The 20,431-nt window shown below is 35.4% G+C and overlaps 1 protein-coding gene across 1 annotated transcript in view; it reads right to left on the reverse strand.

Moving 5' to 3' along the window:
- Positions 1-990: 990 nt before the first annotated feature.
- Positions 991-20,431, reverse strand: part of RPS6KB1 (ribosomal protein S6 kinase, 70kDa, polypeptide 1) — a 34,396-nt gene continuing 14,955 nt past the window's right edge. Inside the window, exons 4-14 of the mRNA XM_012648420.1 lie at positions 17,428-17,575; positions 15,323-15,380; positions 13,770-13,870; positions 11,970-12,060; positions 11,698-11,788; positions 10,638-10,745; positions 10,271-10,333; positions 10,006-10,083; positions 8,504-8,611; positions 5,832-5,944; positions 991-4,866 (exon numbers count right to left, since the gene is read on the reverse strand). Coding sequence (XP_012503874.1) covers positions 4,629-4,866; positions 5,832-5,944; positions 8,504-8,611; positions 10,006-10,083; positions 10,271-10,333; positions 10,638-10,745; positions 11,698-11,788; positions 11,970-12,060; positions 13,770-13,870; positions 15,323-15,380; positions 17,428-17,575 — 1,197 coding nt within the window. The 3' untranslated portion in view covers positions 991-4,628. The remainder of the gene's footprint in view (positions 4,867-5,831; positions 5,945-8,503; positions 8,612-10,005; positions 10,084-10,270; positions 10,334-10,637; positions 10,746-11,697; positions 11,789-11,969; positions 12,061-13,769; positions 13,871-15,322; positions 15,381-17,427; positions 17,576-20,431) is intronic.

The raw sequence follows: 20,431 nt of genomic DNA on the forward strand, positions 1-20,431 counted from the left end.
TATTTTTATCATACCTACTTACCCTGTGGCTATTCAGACAGCTTTGTTTCTTAATATGATTAAATAACCAAGGAGGTCCATGGTGGACAGTGTGGCTTTTTTTGGAATGTAGTTTACATCTGAATTGGAAAGGGGGAAAATGTAATAGAGCTATACCGTCCACTAACAATGCTGATGAAGTGGAAGCATTTCTCTACTTCTGTCCTTCAATTCCTTTACCTCAAAAAAAGGGAATATAGAGTCAAAAACCGATTTATTCTGTGAATTCAGATCATGACCTAAAAGATTATCTTACCAGCACTGAGATGTTACTATGTTTTATAAAAAGGTAAACTCAGTTTGAAAACTTCTGTAGAGAAATCCCCTTGGCAAGTGTGATATAATTCACAGATAAGTGGTTTATACAAAACGCCCATCATAAGCTAGATATATTGAGGCATTAGTTAAAACATATTTTTTGCACTATATTATTTTGTGCATATTATCAAATGTAGCTGACCGGTGTGGCTGAACAAATTGTTGATTGTTAGCACAAGAAAGTCTTCCTAGTATTTTTATGTGAAGCTAGCTTTCACATAACTTGTCACATGTACTTTTTTATTTATTTATTTTTAAAGGCTAGTCAAGTGAAGCAGTGGAGAAGGAACAAAGGAATCCATAACTGGTTGTGATCAATTAGTTGTAAACACCACTGCACTAATTAGACCAGTCGTACTTTTTTTTTTTAAAGCAAACAATTCAAGTCTACTATTTGCATAACTTGAAAATCAAGATGTGTAACATCTAATATATATTTAAATAGCTTTGATTTCTCAGCAGAAAGTTTTACAACTGTCATTCTTTAAATATGTTTATTAAATATGAAAACTTGAACACTTCTGGCATATTAATGGAAAAAATTATTTAAACCATTTGTAATCCTGATACATACACTAAGTTATTTCTTCCTATCTTAGGATAATAAAAAAAATAAATCACTTCTATTTTATGTTCATTCAAATTTGCATTTAATTTCTATTTACATTCATTCAATCCAAAATCAAATAATACAGTAAACTAAATACAAGATGAAAAGCAGAAAAGGTGTTACCCTCATAGCACTCCTAATAAGGCAGCTGAAGAATTTATTTACTCTGATAGATGCAAAGCCAACTTGGGATAGAAGAAATAATAGGTTAAAGAGCAAACACAAACATAGATGAACTCATCTTTCTGATGTTACTCCAGATAATCCACTGAGATAGTCTTGTGCTGTAGTGTTAAGAATCACACAAGAAAAGTACTGTATTAATCAGCAAGAGACCACAGGTTGTATGTGACAAATACTTTATGATAGTTTTGTCCAACTTGCTAGTGTCTACTCCTATGAAAAAAGATAGATGTTTGGACACTGATATTTTTATTTGAGAAATTAACCATTTTCAAAGCCTCAAAATCCATTCTTCATAAATTCAACATTTCTCATGGGAATAATCTTAGATCTAGCCCTTGTAAGCTAGGAAACATATGTTTAACTAAATATTCAAAATATTTAGATCCTGTGTTAAATATAAAATCTGAGGCTCAGTATATTATCTAAGATGCATCTTATTTATAATCATTTATTACCTACATTAAAGAATGTTGAATTTATGGAGTATCATACATGCATCCTCCCCCCAGCCCAAAATTATCTTCTATCTCAAAAAATAGTATGGAAAAAATCCTTCTTGAAGGATTGAAATTAGTTAAGACCATAAAGGGGAAAAAGAAATAACATAATTTTCCTAAAAATCTGGTTCAAGTTCAATAATTAATACTTTACATTGTTAATCACAGCTGGTTTATAAATCCCAGTTTAGTTATTCTGTAATGCTACAAACCTTATAAAATCAAATTAGTAAACTTCTGTGATTACATTTTAATTAAAAAACAGCATGTATAAAATAAAAAAATATCTTGTAATAGCTGATTTTAAAGGAAATAAGTGATGAAAGAAAAGCACTTAATCTCTTTTATACACTTACCTGGTATAATCATAAAGAACCCTCTTAGAAACTCAAGACTAGTAATATTGACATAATATTTTAAACTATGCTTGGATTTTTACAAATAAATATAGGGTAAGCCATATTGCATAGGTGTGTGCTTTCTGTCTGTGACACTAATGTGACACTTGACATGTTTTCACAGTCATAGTAGGGATATCCATTAATGAAACAAAAGTTCTTAAAAAACTTGCCACAGCATGGGAAATAAATTTCATTTAATAAATGTGAAGTCAGAAAAACTATGTATTTGTATGGATGATAGGTGTGCAATTAATGCTTTTTATGCAGAAAAGTTGCAGTGTCTGCCGCTATTCCTGGCAGTACTAATTATGAAAAATGGTTTAACTATGGGGTGGTTATAGCCAGCCAATCACAGTGCACATGTTACTAGCAAATAGGACTGACAAGGAATATTTTGGTGTAAAAGTTTCACTGGAATTTGGTCAGGCAGTCAACACTACAGTTAGTAAAGACATCTGAAAACAAGTATCAGAGTAGCACAAGCCATTTACAGTCTGAAATAATGGCTGTACATATCACCATAGCTTTTTGGGTTGTTTTTTCAGACATCACAAATTGTCAGAAAACAAAGAACTGCACTTTAAGTACAATTTCTGCCCTTAGTCATTATTGTAGCTTCTAATTTACCAGCTACAGTTATAAAGTTCTCAGTAGGCTGCTGCAATAAGGGAGGAGGGGGCCTAGAGGGAGTGATTAAAAAAAAAACAAAAAAAAAACGCTTTCTGTCCAAAGATGAACTTTTATCAATTCTTTCAATTATTGCCAAAATTGAAAAGGTATACTTCCAATCATCTTTCATGGTTCTGTTTTTGCTTACTATCATAGGATTTCATCCCATCTCACTTGAATTGCAATTTAAGCAAAGCTTTGCTTTTTTCTGACTGAATTCAACATGCATAAAGAATTTTATGGCTTGGATCCTATGGCTCAAAAAGGTTTGAAGAACATAGCAAGCAGCATCTATTTAAAAATATCCTAGGGTTGCAAAATATTACAAATTGACTTTGCACACTCAGACTGAAGACATTATAAAAGACAAACAAAAAGAGGTGATAAGACTCGACTGCAACTGCATGATCATCTATTATACCAGTATGCACTGAAATATATTTTTATAAAGCTCTGCAGATATTAAACCCTTTCACCAGCTAAAGTCATGGAAATGCTCTCTTTAAGGCAGAAGTATTTAAGAAAGGTAAAGTTACCTTTATTTTTATTCTTTGTACCTGTAAATCACTTATGTAGATTTTGTTACAATTTCAAAAACATAGTGTCCTGGTTAACATGTTTTCTAAATTAAGCCACTAAGTTTTCTTATTCACTGTGGAAGACATTCATCAAAAGGCCATCAAGTATTTTTACAATCAAAAAATGTAGCCCCAGTATAGGAGAAAAAAAATTAGACCTTTTTTCCTTTTTAAAACTGTTGATGAAATATAAGGAAGGTAAACACAAAAACAGTAAAAACAAGTAAAACTTAAAACCTTACCAATATGCTGTAAAGAGATTAGACAGAGTAGACCACAGCAACTCCCTCTTCCCCTGGACATCCCTATCTCCCTTACTTTGCCGCCCTCAGTATGCATTTTATCCTGACTCTCTTCCGTCGTTCTTCAGCCTTGGGCTGAACACTTTTGGCGTCTTGAACCAAATACTGGTATAAGAACAGGTGGCGATTTTTTTCCAGTGCAATGCAGGGCCAGGACAAGGATGAAATGTAGGACATACAACTTGTGCCCATGCCAAGGCTTCCAGTTAAGCTTAGCACATAGCAGTACTGCAAGTAGAAATGATTAAATAGATTCATTTTTTTTTCTAGTATTACAGACAGGTATTGCAGCTGGGTTACTGAAAATAAACCCCAGGTCCACCCCAATCCCTCAAACGAGCCACAGCTGTGGTTAACAATGATTCATTTGCATTTTATTATTTCACCAAGAGAAGAAACAGAAGTTGTCTGGCTTTCTTCACACCAACCAATAATTTTGCATTTTAAAGTTTGGGATGTTTTCCATAATGAGCTGAATCAAAAAATCTATTTGAAAAATATATATTTATATAAAAAAAAGATTCAGGTTGTTTGCACGTAAAACATCAATTATTAAGTTTCTTTTGTCTCTGATTCCATGTTGCTGGAAAAAGTTTGACCAAGCTTGCATGCTAATTTGTCCTTAGTTGCAAGTATTATAGGCAATTTCGTACTTTGCCTAATGAAAAGATAATCTTTCTTCGACACAATCAGAACTCAACAGTGATTCAGAAGCAACATCCTACCCTTAATACTGTCAGTTTTGAGCCATCAACATGAAAATCCTTGATAAGGTTGAGAAGATGTCGCCAGGAATCAATTAACTGACGTGCCTAAGAGTTCCGCAATACTATTTTGCTGAAGTTTTTTTTTTTGCACCATTGATTGATTTTTAAAAATCCATGTTTATATTTTCCTCTCTCCAAAGTGTTCTATGTAATGACATTCTTTGAGACTGTCATTTTGAGTCTTCTTATTTCACCTTGCAGGATGCTCACACATCCCCTCCCCACTTTTTTTGCCTTAAATTCATTAAAAGCATTGCTCTGTCATAGATTCATACGCAGGTGCTCTGGCCGTTTGGAGATCATGGGAAAGGCTTGTTTTTTGTATGGCCCAGAGTTTGGCTGTCGTATTGGAAGTGGTGCTGATGCTTCCCCACTCATTGTCACATCCATCTGCTCTATTCCACTTGTTTCCATTGGGTACTCCACAGGTGTCTGAGGATTTGCCGTGCTGGCTGAAGCACCTCTTCCCCAGAAATCCCCAGGAGAAAATTTGACTGGGCTTTAAGACAAGGAAGAGCTATCATTGAGATGATCCTTGAGACAAATGAATAAGAAATATTTCCCTTTCATTTAAAGGGAGTTGAGTAATATGACATTTATTTTCATTTAGTTTTATTTTCGTGTGGATGAGCACAAAGGCAAAAGTCAAGCCATCTCTCTCCTAGACTATCTACTAGAGTTTCCCAATTGGTCTCTTTACCTGTACACTTGACCCCTAGAATCCTCAATGATATTTTTTTAAAAAATCATTTTACTCTCCCCTGCTTAAAACAGCTTTCCATTGCATTTAAAATAAAACACTTTTCCAAATCTATGCCATTCTCAATCACCACAAACATCCCTTTCCTTTCCAAGAAAAGGCCAAATTTTTTCCTCCCTCAGGGCTTTTGCACTTGCTGTTCTTCTGCCTGCAACACTCTCGTACCTCCTATTTTTGTATGGTTGGCCCTTTCTCTTCATTACTAGACGTTACTTCACCAGGGAGGCTTTTCTGTGACCAGCATGGGTAGAAGCATCCTTGTTTTTCTCTGCTCTCTACCACCACACTTGACACTACTTGTAATTATTTAGTTTTTCTATTTCCTTCTTTGTTTATTGTGACTCTCTCCCACTAAATTGTAAGCTTCTTCAGAACAGGGACAATTCCTGTATTATACATATGTATATATACACATATAACATGCATTATGTAGCACAGCCGCTAGTGCACAGTACATGTTGAGTGAATGGATAAAGAGGACATTAGCCAGTGCAGCAGCTTCCTTTTAGGAAGGAAGGCAAACCATATAGCATATCATAGATTAGTCACAGACTAGACCTCTGCAATATAAGTAGGTGTAGATGCTGTGCTTATGTCAACCAACAAGAATATAACAGATCTTTCATTGGTGTTACTTGGCATAAATTTCTTAAGCAATGCTCTTCTAGGTTAAAAAGAAAAGACAGAATAACAGTCTAAAATACCTGACAGGTGTTCGTGGGCTGCCAATTAATCTTCGAGGTGATCTAATTTTTGGTTCAAAGGAAAACTTTTCTTTCACACTTTCAAGTACAGATGGAGCCACATACGTAAAACCCTGAAAGACAATAATAGTGGACTACAGAATGGCATTTTGTCATATACATCAAGAAAATGGGATTGTTCTGTCTCTGACATACCAATACAATGAATGATGCATACCTAAAATCACCAATGTGTATATCCTCCCAACTCCTCAATCTCATTTTCACACCTGTTAACTTCTTTCCAGCCATTTCTTGAGAAAAAGCCCTCAAGAAAGCAAAATTCTATTGAGCTCCATATGCCAGCAAACAAAATTCCACCCATTGATAGGAGTAGAAAAAAAGAAAAAAATGTAGGCTCCACATTAAGACGTTGATTACAAAGAGAAATGCAAAGAAAACTCTAGTGTTCCCAGCCACATACATATAAGTAAGATTATCACCTCCAAAACAGTTTCTTGTAATTAGGCCAAAGTAAAAATAGAATTTTCTAACTTGGCATGTGTGATCTTTCTGGTTTTTATACCAACGATTAGACAGAGTTTGAACTGATTGACTGATTAATTAGAGATGGGGTCTCCCTATGTTGCCCAGGCTGGAGTGCAGTGGCTATTCACAGGTGTAATCAATGGTGCACTACAGTCTTGAACTCCTAGGCTCAGGCAATGCTCCCACCTCAGCCTCCCAAGCAGCTAGGACTACAGGTATGTGCATCTGTACCTGGCTAGAATTTAGCATTTTCTCGAGGAATAAGTGTCAACATTATGGAAACCCTCAATTATAATAGGCAAAAATACAGTTTTGTTAGTGTTAGTTCTCTCTTGGACCTTGCTATTAGGCTAAAAGCTGTAATTTCTCTTGCTGTCAGTATCTATTCTTTTAACAATCAATCCTGTATCTATCTTCCTTTCTGCTTATTATAATCTATGAAGTGAACACTATGCAATACAGTAAATAAGCCGAACAAGGCTCTGGGTGAAGTCCCAAAGAGTGAGGTGCAATTTGGCAGTACCTATGCCTTAAGTGGTCTAAAGCTATTAAATACCAGGAGGACCAGGGTGCCCGTTACTCATCTTTGAATTTCCTTTAATTCTGTGATAGGGTCTTACAATAGGAATTGAAATATTTGTTAACTAAAGTTACTAGAACCACAATCTCCAGGTAATTGGTATGCTCCTATTTTTAATTAATTTTTAAACAGATCCACTTTATATACAGAGTTCTAGTTACAGCCTAACAATTTAAGTGATTATTAAAAGCTCAATAATACTTGGGCAAGGAAAGCTTGACTATATAACTTTTGCTACCACAAAATTTCTTTGTAGCTAGTTAAGATGTTTCCAGACTATTTTTATGGGGGAAAAATTGTCAAACCAGTTGAAACTCTGCAATGTCCAGTTGAAGAAAAGGTCTCTATGTTAAATCAAAGGTATAAATTCCACATTGGTAGTACATAGGAGAAAAAAAGAAAGCAATGCCAGAATTAAAGTAATTTATGCCCACTTCCCTTACTGAACATGAGCAATTTTACTAAGCGGATTACAGAGACTTTGCATCGTGCACATATCACATTTGAATTTAACATGCCCTCACTAATCTTTTATCTCTTATGTAATTAAAAATACTGTAAGATATTTTGCATATATGCTCTATTCTTCTATATTACTAATTTATGGAATTACTATTACTATTCAATGTTGTTTACTCAAAACCATACTGTACTATGATAACTTAAGAGTAACTTTGACTACACACAATTTTTGCATTCCATGCTAACTTTAGAACTTATCCCCCACCCTATAAGATACAACACTACTGTGAGCAATGTGGGGGGAAAAAAGCTTGAGAATTTAGTTAATGATAAAAACAGTGAACTCAGAAACAAATGGGAAAAAAACACACCCAAATGATCACTTTCCCCAAAGTCCATTCTCCCTAGAGGTAGTCCAAAAAGAAATGACAAAGGATACAAGAATAATGATAAATGGCAAAGGGAATAAAAGATACAAAATGAGGTAAATGTTCATGGAACACATAAGTATGGTAATAAAATAAACATATATAATATTTAGGCAAAATAGTACACACTGATGGTCATCTGATGGCCATCACTTCTGTTGGTCAGTATCTAAAAGCTTTGCCTTGCTATTTGAGGAGACAAGCTATAAATCCATAGATACTTCTACAATGAGAATTAATATACTATCACATATGAACCAATATATTTTGGTGTCAAATGTTCACAAGTAATGTTAAAAATCCCCTACTGACTTACGTTAAGAGTACCAAAAATCTATAGCTGTTTCAGGAATAAAACACGTGTAGCTAGTGAGTTCTTTTTTCCCACTGCCATGGCTGTGTAGTTTTTGGCTGAGATGCTAAGCCAAGTATTTTACTTCTGTGGCCCATCCAAAAAAGGAATCACACACTCCAAAGAATTCCCTCTAATTGCTAAAATAAAATGATGGATTATGAAAGTTAATTTTGTAGGTACATAAGTTGTAAGGGATTGGCTTAAAAAAAAGTTAGCCAGGTTACCAACATGAACTGCAAAGCAAGCAAACTGAATTTTCTTTGAAGGGCCCATCCTCATATTAAATTTCCCATGGCTACATGGAAATTCTTTCACTTACCAGAAAGACCTGGTTGGCACTTTCACTGAGAGTTGAGTCATCTGGGCTGTCAACAGGTGTCTGACGTGTAAACTTGGAATCAAACTGACTCACATCCTCTTCAGATTGCTTTATAAAAACAAAATGATTAGAAAATGATGAATAGTCTATATTATACATATCAATCAAATGCATCGTAAGCTCTATATAGAGCTCCTTTTGCAGGGGTTGACTGTAACAAAATATCAAAATAGTCTTAGGCACAGACTGAAGAAAAGAATGCAGGTGAAAAGTATTAAGAGTCAAATTATATCTTCAAATCTTAAACATGCATTCAAATAGATTTTAGTATAGTTATCATTCCTATTAAAAATCTGGATATTAATTTTCCCCTCTCAAAAAGCTTCAGTGTGCCTAGTCCACGGGCTAAATCCTTATTTAGAGATAATTTGCACTGCTGGCTGCTGCAGGTTTGTAATAAACCTGAAAGCAGACTTAAAACACAAATCACAGTTGTAAGATGCTCCAGTTAATATGTCTCCTCATAGCTTATTTCATTGCTTTAGATTTCTAAAGGAGCAAAAATATTTTACTCTAATGAGTTATATTTTCTTGTGAAAGAATAGTTCTCACTTAAGTTCTAACCACCAGATTTACTTCTTTAATTCCTTCTCTCTTTCTCAATATATCTAGTTAGACTCTTGAGCCAAATATAGGAAATCAACACCAATTTAGAAAATCTGACTTAATACTAAAAGATGACCACATTGAGCTTATTTACTAAATATACTGAATAAAAAGTTGAAGACACAGTAACAATGATCAACCCAGTAACACTGTGTACTCTTAGAGCCCTGATTTTGATCTCTAAATTTTATTTCCCACTAGAAGGAACCAGCATTTCTTAAGAAATGGCTGATTCCAGGTGTGGGGTAGAAAACATCCAAGATAAGCACAGAACATCAGTTGCCTTGTTTTCCTCTCTGGTACATCATCAGACTATGTGGTGCTGTCAAAAGGACTCAGAAACCAACATGAAGATGCATCCAGTGTCCAAAGATGGAAAAAATTGAGCATCAGTAAAAATAACTGCAATGGATTGAAACACAAATATGTTAAAATGTATGAGTTTATAATGATACCAAAAAAAAACCCATAAAATTCATTGGTCAATTTTGGAATATGCTAGAGAACTAATTCATTATTTTGAAAACTGGGAAAGAATCAAATATTTATCCTTCCTTTCCTATATGAATTGTACCTTGCGTAACTAAACAACCGATGAAAGAGTTTCTCTTTTTAGAAGAATTCCAGCTAATAAAGAAAGAAAGAATAACAGTTAGAATAAGACCATTTCACAAACCCCTAATGAAATAAAACTAGGCTAGAGTTTCTCAGCCTCAGCGCTACTGACATTTTGGGCCTGATAATACTGTTGTAGGGGCTGTCCTGTGATGGCTCCTACACACAAGATACCAGTAGCATCCCCTCCCCTCAAATTATGTGTTTTCATGTATACATACCAACAGAGGTTTAAAGGGGGGCTCTACCTTCCGAGCCAGAAGTTCTTCCCAGTTAATGTGTCTAAAGAATGGATGAGCCTAGGAACAAAAAAAAAAAAAAAAAAAAAAGAAAAGAAAAGAAGAGGGGAATAGACTTTACTGGATTCCCTTTTTGAAGGTACAAGTCACAAAATAAGGTAAACTTATAAGCAACTACATACAACTCTCACAAATAAATAAAATTAGCATTATCTTTCCCCCAAACTCCAAACATGCCAATCCCTACTTGAACTTCTCCAGCATCCCCAGGACCAGCTCCAAGACGAGAAGCAGCATTTCTTTTCAGCAGCTTTAGGGAAGGAAAAAAAACACTGATGAAGAACCTTACTTAAAGTCATTTGTTTTTTTCCTTTTTAGAATTTGCTTGTCTACTTTGCCTTGAGAAAATATAATTTATTAATTACTACTAAATGTTGTTTGAGGAAAAAAAGAAAAAAATCTTTAAACAAATCTATACTTTTCCTTCAAAAACTGCAGGCTTTTTTGGTTCAATATCTATGTATGATTCTTTATTCAAAATATTCATTAAATTCTATCTAGTTAAATCCTAATCATTGAGGCTTATAGTGTGAATGCTCATTTAAGAACCCTACCTTTTTAAGCAGATCTCTTGCTTCTTGTGTGAGGTAGGGAGGCAAGTTGAGTTTACATTTGAGGATTTTGTCAATTGTTTTCTTTCTATTCTCCCCAGTGAAAGGGGGCTAAGAGTAGAAGAGAGTGAAAAAAATTAGCATGTAAGAAACAAATTTTAAATAACAATATTACCCATTTCCTGAATTAGTCAGTTATGCATGGAGATCAGAATGTATGCAGCTGCTCACGGCTCACTTGAGGCCAGGAGTTTGAGACCAGCCTCAGCAACATAGCGAGACCTCATCTCTACAAAAAAATAGAAAAATTAGCCAGGCTTGGTGGCATGCACCTGTAGTCCCAGCTACTCAGGAGGCTGGAGCAAGAGAAGGATCGCTTGAGCCCAGGAGTCTGAGGTTGCAGTGAGCTATGATGACGCCACTACACACTTGCCCAGGCAACAGGGTGAGACCCTGTCTCAAACAAAGAAATGTATGCTGTGAAGTAGGCTAACTGCTAAAGATCTATAGTGTTTTTAAAATTTTTTTAATTTATATTTACTTTTTTAGAGACAGGGTCTCAGTATGTTGCCCAGGCTGGCCTTGAACTCCTGGGCTCAAGCAATTCTCTGCCTCTGCCCCCTAAGTAGCTTGGGACTATAGACATGCACCACTGCACCCAGCAGAACTGTAGTTTTTAAGCAACAGGACAGAGGAAGTAGCAATGTCCTGGAAGGAAGTCTGAGTTACCACCATTAATTTGTTGTGAGATAAATGAAATGTGATTTTATGATTTTATTTCTCCATTTATAAAATAAGGGCATCATATATTCAACATCTATTTCACAGGCCTGTCATGACATAGATCATGACATAGATCTTAAATGAAAATGTTTTTAAAACTATGGGATACCATACAATCAAGGCATTAATAGTGTTAAACTGCTGATAACAAATCTTTGGGCTTTGAAAATAACTCCATTGGCAACATCTTCAAAAAGCACAGGAAAGGTCTCTTCCTATAGTGATTTCATAACTACTAAGCACAGACCATAAAACATGCAGCTTTTAACTGTGCACCTACTGCTCCAGTCAGCATGTCATACATTAATGCTCCCAAACTCCACCAATCCACAGCACGATTGTGGCCACTTCTCATCAAGATTTCAGGGGCCCTATAATGAGAAAAATAATATGCCTAAAAATTATTCACTCATTTGCATAATATCTGAATCCAAATTTTAAAAACACCACATACAGCCAATGATGCTACAGAAAACAGATACTATTTTCAAACCAGGTAGAAGTTAGCTATTACCCCCAAAGCAGTTATTTATTTTTTAACATGCAGCTCACATGTATTCTATTGTTCCACAAAATGTGTGTGTGACTGTTCCATCATGAATAGATTCTTTGCATAGTCCAAAGTCTGTTAATTTCACATGACCTACAATGAAAGATAACAGCATGATTATTCTGAGAACGTGCGGAGTTTAAAAATATCATAAAAGACAATAATCTATCCTTTCGTTTAACTTTTCCTGCATTAAACTTTTCTTGAAGATGTCAAGAACTAATGAGATGCCATAAAATGTGATGCTAACTGTTTAAGGCTATGGCAGAGTCGCCTTTTGCCAATGATATAATTTATCTAGTAAAGAGAAAATAAAGATAGAGAAAAGTGAAACAGCTTGTCTCAGACTCTAGCTTTAGCTATACATAGAATCCTCTATTATCCTGAAAAAGAAAAATCCTGGGAAAATTTCTTTATGGAGTCTGGTTTAAGCACACACACCCTAATAAATATATTCTGTATCTTTTAACCAAAAGTTGACACAGAACTTCAAATATTAATATATAGCTTTTTATCACAGTGAACTTTAACTTGAGAGTTCTTAAAATGGTCTCAGAAAGTCACTATAACAAGTTAGCTTATTCTGCCCAATACTGCCAGTTAGGAGAAAGAAATAAAATTGCTACATGGCATGGGCCAATCATCTCCAATCCAGAAAGTAAAAAACTCAGCACCTTACACAAAGATCATTTCAGTTCAAGTTTAGTTTTATTGAACTGTCACTGGATAACCAGTGGTTCGACAACCACAGGGGCACTAGTATTTCAGGTTCGTTTCAGAGCAAAGAAAAGGCAATGGCCTATCAATTCCAATGTAAATATATACTATACTCTGACATTGGAAGAAACATGGCCTTTATTTTCACAGAACACCTAACACACCCAAGCTTATAGGTCAAAGAAGCAGCTAACTATTCTATCACTCCCCTGTGCCTTAGAATTCAGAATCCAGGTCTTGGAGGGTAGGAGGGAGGCACAGACACTGATTCCCATGATGTACTTGGTTAAGTATGTAATTTCTCCTTTAAAAATAAAGAACAAAAGCACAATTTGGAACATTATATTAGCCTCAGTTGTCCATATACCATTTTCTGTCCAAGAGTATGAAACAGTCAACTACCTTATGGATTATTCTGTGGATAGCTAAGGATCAACGGCTGCTACCAGCCCCCTAGATACACTGGGTTGGCTGGTTGCACCGTTTGGGTGTGAGTTAACTGCCAACTCTACCCAGCCCAGATTACTCTAGCATAAATTGAGCTGTCTGTAGCTGCGTGCAGTTGTAGTCAAGGCTTCTCTGCTGTAACTATAGCTATATAGAATATCAGTCTCTCTGATGTTTATGTTTGTTGTCTCAAACAGCAAGAATAAACTGATGCCTACTAAACATTTTATTTCCAAGGTTACATCAAATACTTGGGTTTAATTCTAATCCTTTCCTTTTTCCAGCATTAGTAAAACCTTTTTTTTTTACACAACACTATGTTGGTACAAAACTTATCAAATAAAAATTGTTTTGACTGGCTTTTGGCTGATAACACTTTATGTAAAGAAAAGCTAAAAAGAGTAAAGATGAAACCAAAAAAGGCAGTTGTGTAGCTATTGTCCTCAATACCGCTTAATCTCATCAACCTTAAGTACCTAAATACTTAAACATTAGCAAGTATTATGATGCCATAAATTCTAAGGGAAGAAATGTATAAAATAGAGAGATGAATATGGGGCTTTGAAAATGGCCATGACCTATGTGGGAGGATTTTAAGATGACTATTTACTACAGAATTGTTTACGGTATATCTCCACCTTGGTGATTAAGCATGATATTCTCCGGCTTCAGGTCTCTGTAGATGATCCCCTTTTGATGTAAATGCCCCAAAGCCATGGAGATTTCTGCCAAGTAAAAGCTGGAAACAAAAGTGATTTAATAAAATTAAAAAGTAATCTACCCAAAGCAGTTTATGTATGGAGCAAAATTCCTTCAAAGAAACAGACATGCACCAAAGACCAAATTAGTGGGGTAGGGGAATGGATGGGGAAAAGAGATGGCATAGGATGCTGCCAAAGGCATGGGGACATTTATGATTCATTTGTTTTAGTGAAACTACAAAATGTCTTATTTTGCCATTAGAACATACTGCTAAAATTGCAAAGATGTCCAGAATATGCTCAACTGTCACTGGTCATGATTTGTTCTGCCTGTGTAGGAATTAGGCCAATAATCATTCAGAGCAAAGCAAATTTCTCCCACCCAACCCAAATTTAAAATCCCACAGGAAATAGGAACTGCGTTATTATCAGGGATCAAGTCTTGATTTCAAAAGATACCTTATAGCCTGACCCTTAGAAGCCCATTCATCCCTTAATACAGCTACATATTTATAGACAGCTTATGCCCACAGTATCTGCCCTCCCTCTTGCCAGCCAGCCCACAACTATAAACTGTGTGACACTCAAATTTATCTACCTCAAAAGAATAAAGGGCTGAATCAACCCTGTCTGGATTCGAAAAGCACAAGGCACTGCAATACTGGCTGCATAACAATGTTGCAATCCTGCAGATTACTCCAGGATGGAGAGGGTGTGTCCTAGAGGACTGAGGCAGTTTCACAGCCAGCAGGACCACAAACAGCCTCCAACATGGCTCAGAGAGCCTCCTCCAAAAAAGGGCACTTCATCCCTAAGGCTCTTAAATGCAGCTTCTGTGTTAGAAAAGGCCTGAAATTAAACAACGGAATGCAGTTTGGTAATTAAGGTAGAAAAAACATTTAAGTGTTGTTTTCTATTCAATTAATGTGTAGGATAAACTGATTTATTTTTACCCAATACTGTCACTTCATAAAAGGATGTGTATATTTTTAATTTGAAGCAGATGTTATCTTTAGAAATAGGAGGATAGATCCCATCTTGGCTATATAATAAAGATATGTGCAGGCTTATCACCTCCCTAAGACTGTACCTTGGGAACTGGAAAGTATTAAAAAAAAAAAAAAAAAGAGGAGATGATTCCTAATACTTTCCAATTGTTCCACACATAAAGTTTCACTGGAAAACCACACTCACCCACAGCCAAGACAGGCAGCTTACCAATTCAAGGAAAGAAAGCTGCAATGAGAATGGTTCTGTTAGGAACAACTGGTGAGAAGAGCAGTCCACCCAAGGCCTGAGGGTAAAGGAATGATGTGACCTCCAATAGCTGTTCAGTCCCAAAGCTGCTTCTCCCCATTGAAGTCCTGAGTGACTAACTGGCTCCAGATCAATTTATTGAATCATTTGGCTGACCACAGTGGGAATGGGGATTTGCTTTTAATTATATGAATCATTACCTGAATCTATACGACCACAAATATTTCACTTACCAGGCTGTGTCTTCCATAAATATTCCCTCTCTTTCTAACTGCATAAATAGTTCTCCTCCTGTAAAGAAAAAGAAAAGACATTAGAAATAAAACAATTTTTATTTCCAACTCACTTTTAATGAGACAGTTTGTGCTTCCCTTTTAACCATAATTAAAAAACATCTGCCTCTTAAAAATAAAAAACAGATCCTAAAAATTATAGGTTTTAAAACTAAGTCCTTACGATTCTGTTTTTAGCAGCATTCTTATTCTTCTGTGAAATATATACATTTAAAAATTAGAACTGGCTTGGAATTCTAGGCTTTACATCTACAAACTTCAAAATATTTGTAGACTCCAGACTTCAGGTTAAAAAAAATCTCGATTAAAGTCTCCTTAACATTTTACCTATAAGTAGAAAAATGTTAGTATATAATTAAACCACCCTCACTAGTTTTAGTGATGCTCATATTTCACATTTTCTGAATGAACCTGGCAGTGGCCTTATAAAAAATATGGCACGATTTGAGTATAAAAACAAATAATGATAATAAAGGGTTATATCCCACTGAGTAATCTTAGAATCCATAAGTCCACGATGATGTAAATAAATAAGATAAAATTAATTTTTAAAATGGGGAGAAAGGAAAGCTCTTTATTATAGTAGAATGCCAAGTAACAAATGAAGGAGGCATGATGGAATAAGAAAAATCACTTGGCAAACATCACAGTTAATTGTTGCAGGCAAGAATCAATGGATGCCAAAACTGAACGTGAAAGCTTGATGAAAGATGAGATATTTAAATAATCTCAAAGTATCTCTTCAAAAGATACTTATTAATTACAAAGAGGAAACTTCACCAGGGAAAAAACCAGCAGACACTGCCTTATACATGTGACCAAAGCTAACATCACTAGTAACAGGACAAAGATATCATGTATCTCTTGATCTGATGCACTGAGAAGGACACAATGTCACTTTGATGGTCCTGCCAAAAATGCATAACCTGAATCTAATCCTAAGGAAACATCAGCTAAATTCAAATTGATGCATTATATAAAATAACTGGCCTGTAATCTTCAAAAATGTCAACATCATGAGAGACAAAGAAAGATTTAGGAACTGTTCCAGATTAAAGGAAATTGAAGAAAGATATTACGGTATCAATGTCAATTTCCTATTTTTGATAACTTTAGTAAAAAGACACTGTCCTTGATTTTAGAAAATATACACTGAAGTGTTAGTGGTAAATGGAAATCATGTCTGAAATACTCTTACACAGTTCAAAAAAATTACATTTGTATGTGTGTATATGTATATATACATATATAGAATAGAAGGATAAAACAAAACAAATGTGGTGAAATGATAACATTTGGGTAATCCAGGTGAGGGGTACATGAGAATTCTTTGTACTATTCTTAAAATTTTGGATAAGTCTGAAATTATGTCAAAATAAAGTTATGAGAAAAAACGGCAATAGTTACAACAAAGTTGCTAAATTCTGCAGCTTTCTGTTCCACATTACGAGTTACTGTGAAATCTCTGTTTCTCAGAAAACTCTAGTGTGTTTGCTAGACATAGATCCTGTGATCTAGAAATGATATGGAGAACAAGAAGTTCCTAGGCGGTGGTAGGCCCTGGAAAATGTAGATGATTTCCATTATAAACCGCATACCCTATCAACTAAGGCTACATTAAACTAAAAACTCTGTTGAAAGATGTAATTCCAAAAATACCCAGTATCTTAATACTTTGAATAAGTTTTTCTACTTCAGTTTAGACAGAAATGTTTTAATGACTTATTTGAATTATAGTATCTTACCCCAGCATAATCTGATGGTCCTGTATCACTTAGGTGTTTGTTATTTTGTTAAGTGATTGATTACAAAGGGATTATGATAAAATTTTACAGACAAGGAAAAACTTAACCTTTAAAGTTTCCTTCATATTTGTCTGCAAATAGAAATACTTGGTCACATCTGAATTCCTTACTTCAATGCACTTGTCAATTTTAAGAACTATTTGATCACAATGGGAAAAAACATTTTTCCACTGAAAAATAATGTTTTGACCCAATTTCTGGAGCAAATGCAAATAATTACACCAAACTCTGTGTACTGACCACTGAGATACTCAAGGATGAGGTAGAGTTTTCCACCGGTCTGAAAGGCATAAATTAAATCCACAATGAAGGGATGCTTTACTTCCTCCAGAATATTCCGTTCTGCTTTTGTATGAGCTGTATCTTTAGCATTTCTTACTATCATTGCCTAAAGGAAAAGAGATGATCTATAAGAACAAAATAGTGAACATTTTTATTCCATAGTAACTGGAAAATCTATTATGTGCTGTTCTTGCCAATACTGAACTATTAATCATAGTTCCCATTAGAAACTGAGATGGGGTAATGGAAGACGTTCACTTTTTATACACATCTGTGCTGTTTGGACTTTTTTTTACAGTGGACATGTAACTAAAAACCTAAAGATATATGTTTTTAAATATCTGTAATTAGATCAAGTTTACTTATATATTCACTAACTGTTGAGTGTCTACCACGCTCCAGGTTCTGTGCCAAGCAGAATTAATAGAAGGAATGCCCTTTCCATAGAAGCTCAAACTCTCAGGGAAAAAAGACAAGTGAATGGAGGTAAGCACAGGACGCTATGGGTAAACGGGGGAACCTGGCAAGAAGTCTTCCTGGAGATGGTGATACCTAAGTCATATCTTGAAAGTTATTAAAATGAAATATGACAGGTAAAAAAAGCATTCCAGTGCAAAAGAGTGTTGACAGGACAGGATAGATCTGGGGAATCTACAAGTAGTTCAGTATGGTTAGAAGTGGTTAGAAATTAGGCTGGAAAAGTAGGCAGAGGCCAGGAAATGGAAGGCCCTGGCACCTACGCAAAGGTGTTAGAATCTTATCTCAGAGGCAAAGAAGAAATGTGGAAATGACTGAAATGAGAAAACTTTTGCCTTTAAGAAAGTCAATTCTAATGGCAGCATGGGTAGAAATGAGCCTAGTTAGGAGGCTAATACAATAAAATAAGTAAGAAGACCTATAACTAAGAAAATAAAGGTGGAAAAAAAGGCTAAAGGTATATAATTTGTACTTGCTGACTAATTAGATACAAGAAGAAATGGTGATACCCTTATTTTTGCTTAAGGATAGATAATGGTGTCATTCAATAACGGGGAATGGAAATGAGGAAAAAAAAAGATTTGAGAAAAATGATGCACTGTTTTGGAGATGCTAAATCTAGTTCTAGGAATTTACCCTGATGGTATACCTCTAGTAATATGGAAAGCAAATACACAAGGTTATTAGTTGCAATATTATCTGTGAAAGTGAAACATTGGAAACAACCTATATGCCCATACATAGGATACTGGCTGAAAATCTATGGAATCTACACAATGTGTAAAAGAAGCTATAAAAAGAATAAAGAATATTTCCATGAAAGCAAGGTGCAAAAGAGCATATAAAGTACAGCAGCATATATTATGCTATCTTTTGTATAAGAAAGGGGAAATGAGAATGCATATAGGTATCTGCTTGTATCTGAACACAATTAAGATAAACCTAAAGCTAATGATAACAGAAGGGTAGGAAAGGGAGTAAGACTTTTGAGTATACCTTCTGAGTAAAACCTCAATGGTTTGTTTTATCATCCATTTTTTTCTTGCCTAAATCAGTTTTTTTTTTGAGAAAGAGTCTCACTCTGTTGCCCTGAGTAGAGTACCGTGGCATCAGCCTCGCTCATAGCAACCTCAAACTCCTGGGCTCAAGCAATCCTCCTGCCTCAGCCTCCGAGTAGCTGGGACTACAGGCGTAGCTGGGACTACAGGTGAGCGCCACGATGCCCAGCTAATTTTTCTATTTTTTAGTAGAGACAGGGTCTCGCTCTTGCTCAGGCTGGTCTCAAACTCCTGAGCTCCAGCGATCCTCCCACCTTGGCCTCCCAGAGTGTTAGGATTACAGGCATGAGCCACCACGCCCGGCAGCCTAAATCAATTATTATTGTAATTATAAAATGGATGGGATAGAACCATCCATTTTTATTTTTATTTCTCAACTATACTAATGCTTTTTCTTCTTTTTCCCTCCCCTTCCCATTGTCCCTATTAATGTTTTATATATTCCAAAAATAAAATGAAATCAACAAGGATGGGGGTGGGAAATACAATTGAATACTTTAGAAATATATAAATGTAATTGAGTATCACATTAATAACTTTACTACAGAAAAAGAAAAAATTTAGACTGCATACCCTTAGAGGCCTATATGTAAGCATTAAAAAAAATGCAGAGAAATCCCAAACCACATTTAGTAGGTTTCTAGCTGGTAGTAGTAGTACTGGTATTATATTTCTCAAACTATTATGCATGTATTGCACAACTGAACGAATGAATACAATTATTGATGTTGTTACCAGGGTTCCCACTGTGGAAAAAGGAAATGCAAATATGTACTAAGGGAAAAAAAGAATCCTGTGGAATTGGACTGGAATTAGGGTATCAATAGGAAGCCATGATTTAAAACAAAAACTTCTAACTCTGTCCACCGAAAGAGCCAGAAACAATGACAGCTTAGAAGCAGCATAGCTAGCTTCCAGTTCTAGGTTTGTAAATACTGTATTCTTTACTAAAAGAAACCAGGGTTCCTTAGAGAAATGGTTGGTTCTATGCCAGAGCCAGGGAAAGTGCAAGGCAAACCCAGAGCATCCTATTGCTACCAGAAAGTAAGTAAGTGCTCAAAAATTGATGGGGCTATGTTAAAAGGATATAGAAGCTTTTAGCAGGGCTCTCTCTAGAAAAATTTGAGACAATTTGAGAACCAAAATGAATAATGACAGAAATGGATAACACACAACAACAACAAAAAAAGTCCATACTAATTCTTTTTTTTTTTTTTTTGAGAAATGGGGCCTTGGTATGTTGCCCAGACTGACCTTGAACTCCTGAGCTCAAGCTGTCTTCCTCCCTTAGCCTCCTGAGTAGCTGGGACTACAAGAGTGTGCCACTGCCCCTGGCCCGTACTGATTCTTTAAAAATAACTTTAAAAGAGAGTATAAAAACTTCTTTACACAAGAATGACAATACAGAAAAAACAAAAATAGCAAAG

The sequence above is a fragment of the Propithecus coquereli genome, unplaced genomic scaffold, assembly GCF_000956105.1.
Source record: "Propithecus coquereli isolate 6110/MARCELLA unplaced genomic scaffold, Pcoq_1.0 Scaffold285, whole genome shotgun sequence".
NCBI lineage: Eukaryota > Metazoa > Chordata > Mammalia > Primates > Indriidae > Propithecus > Propithecus coquereli.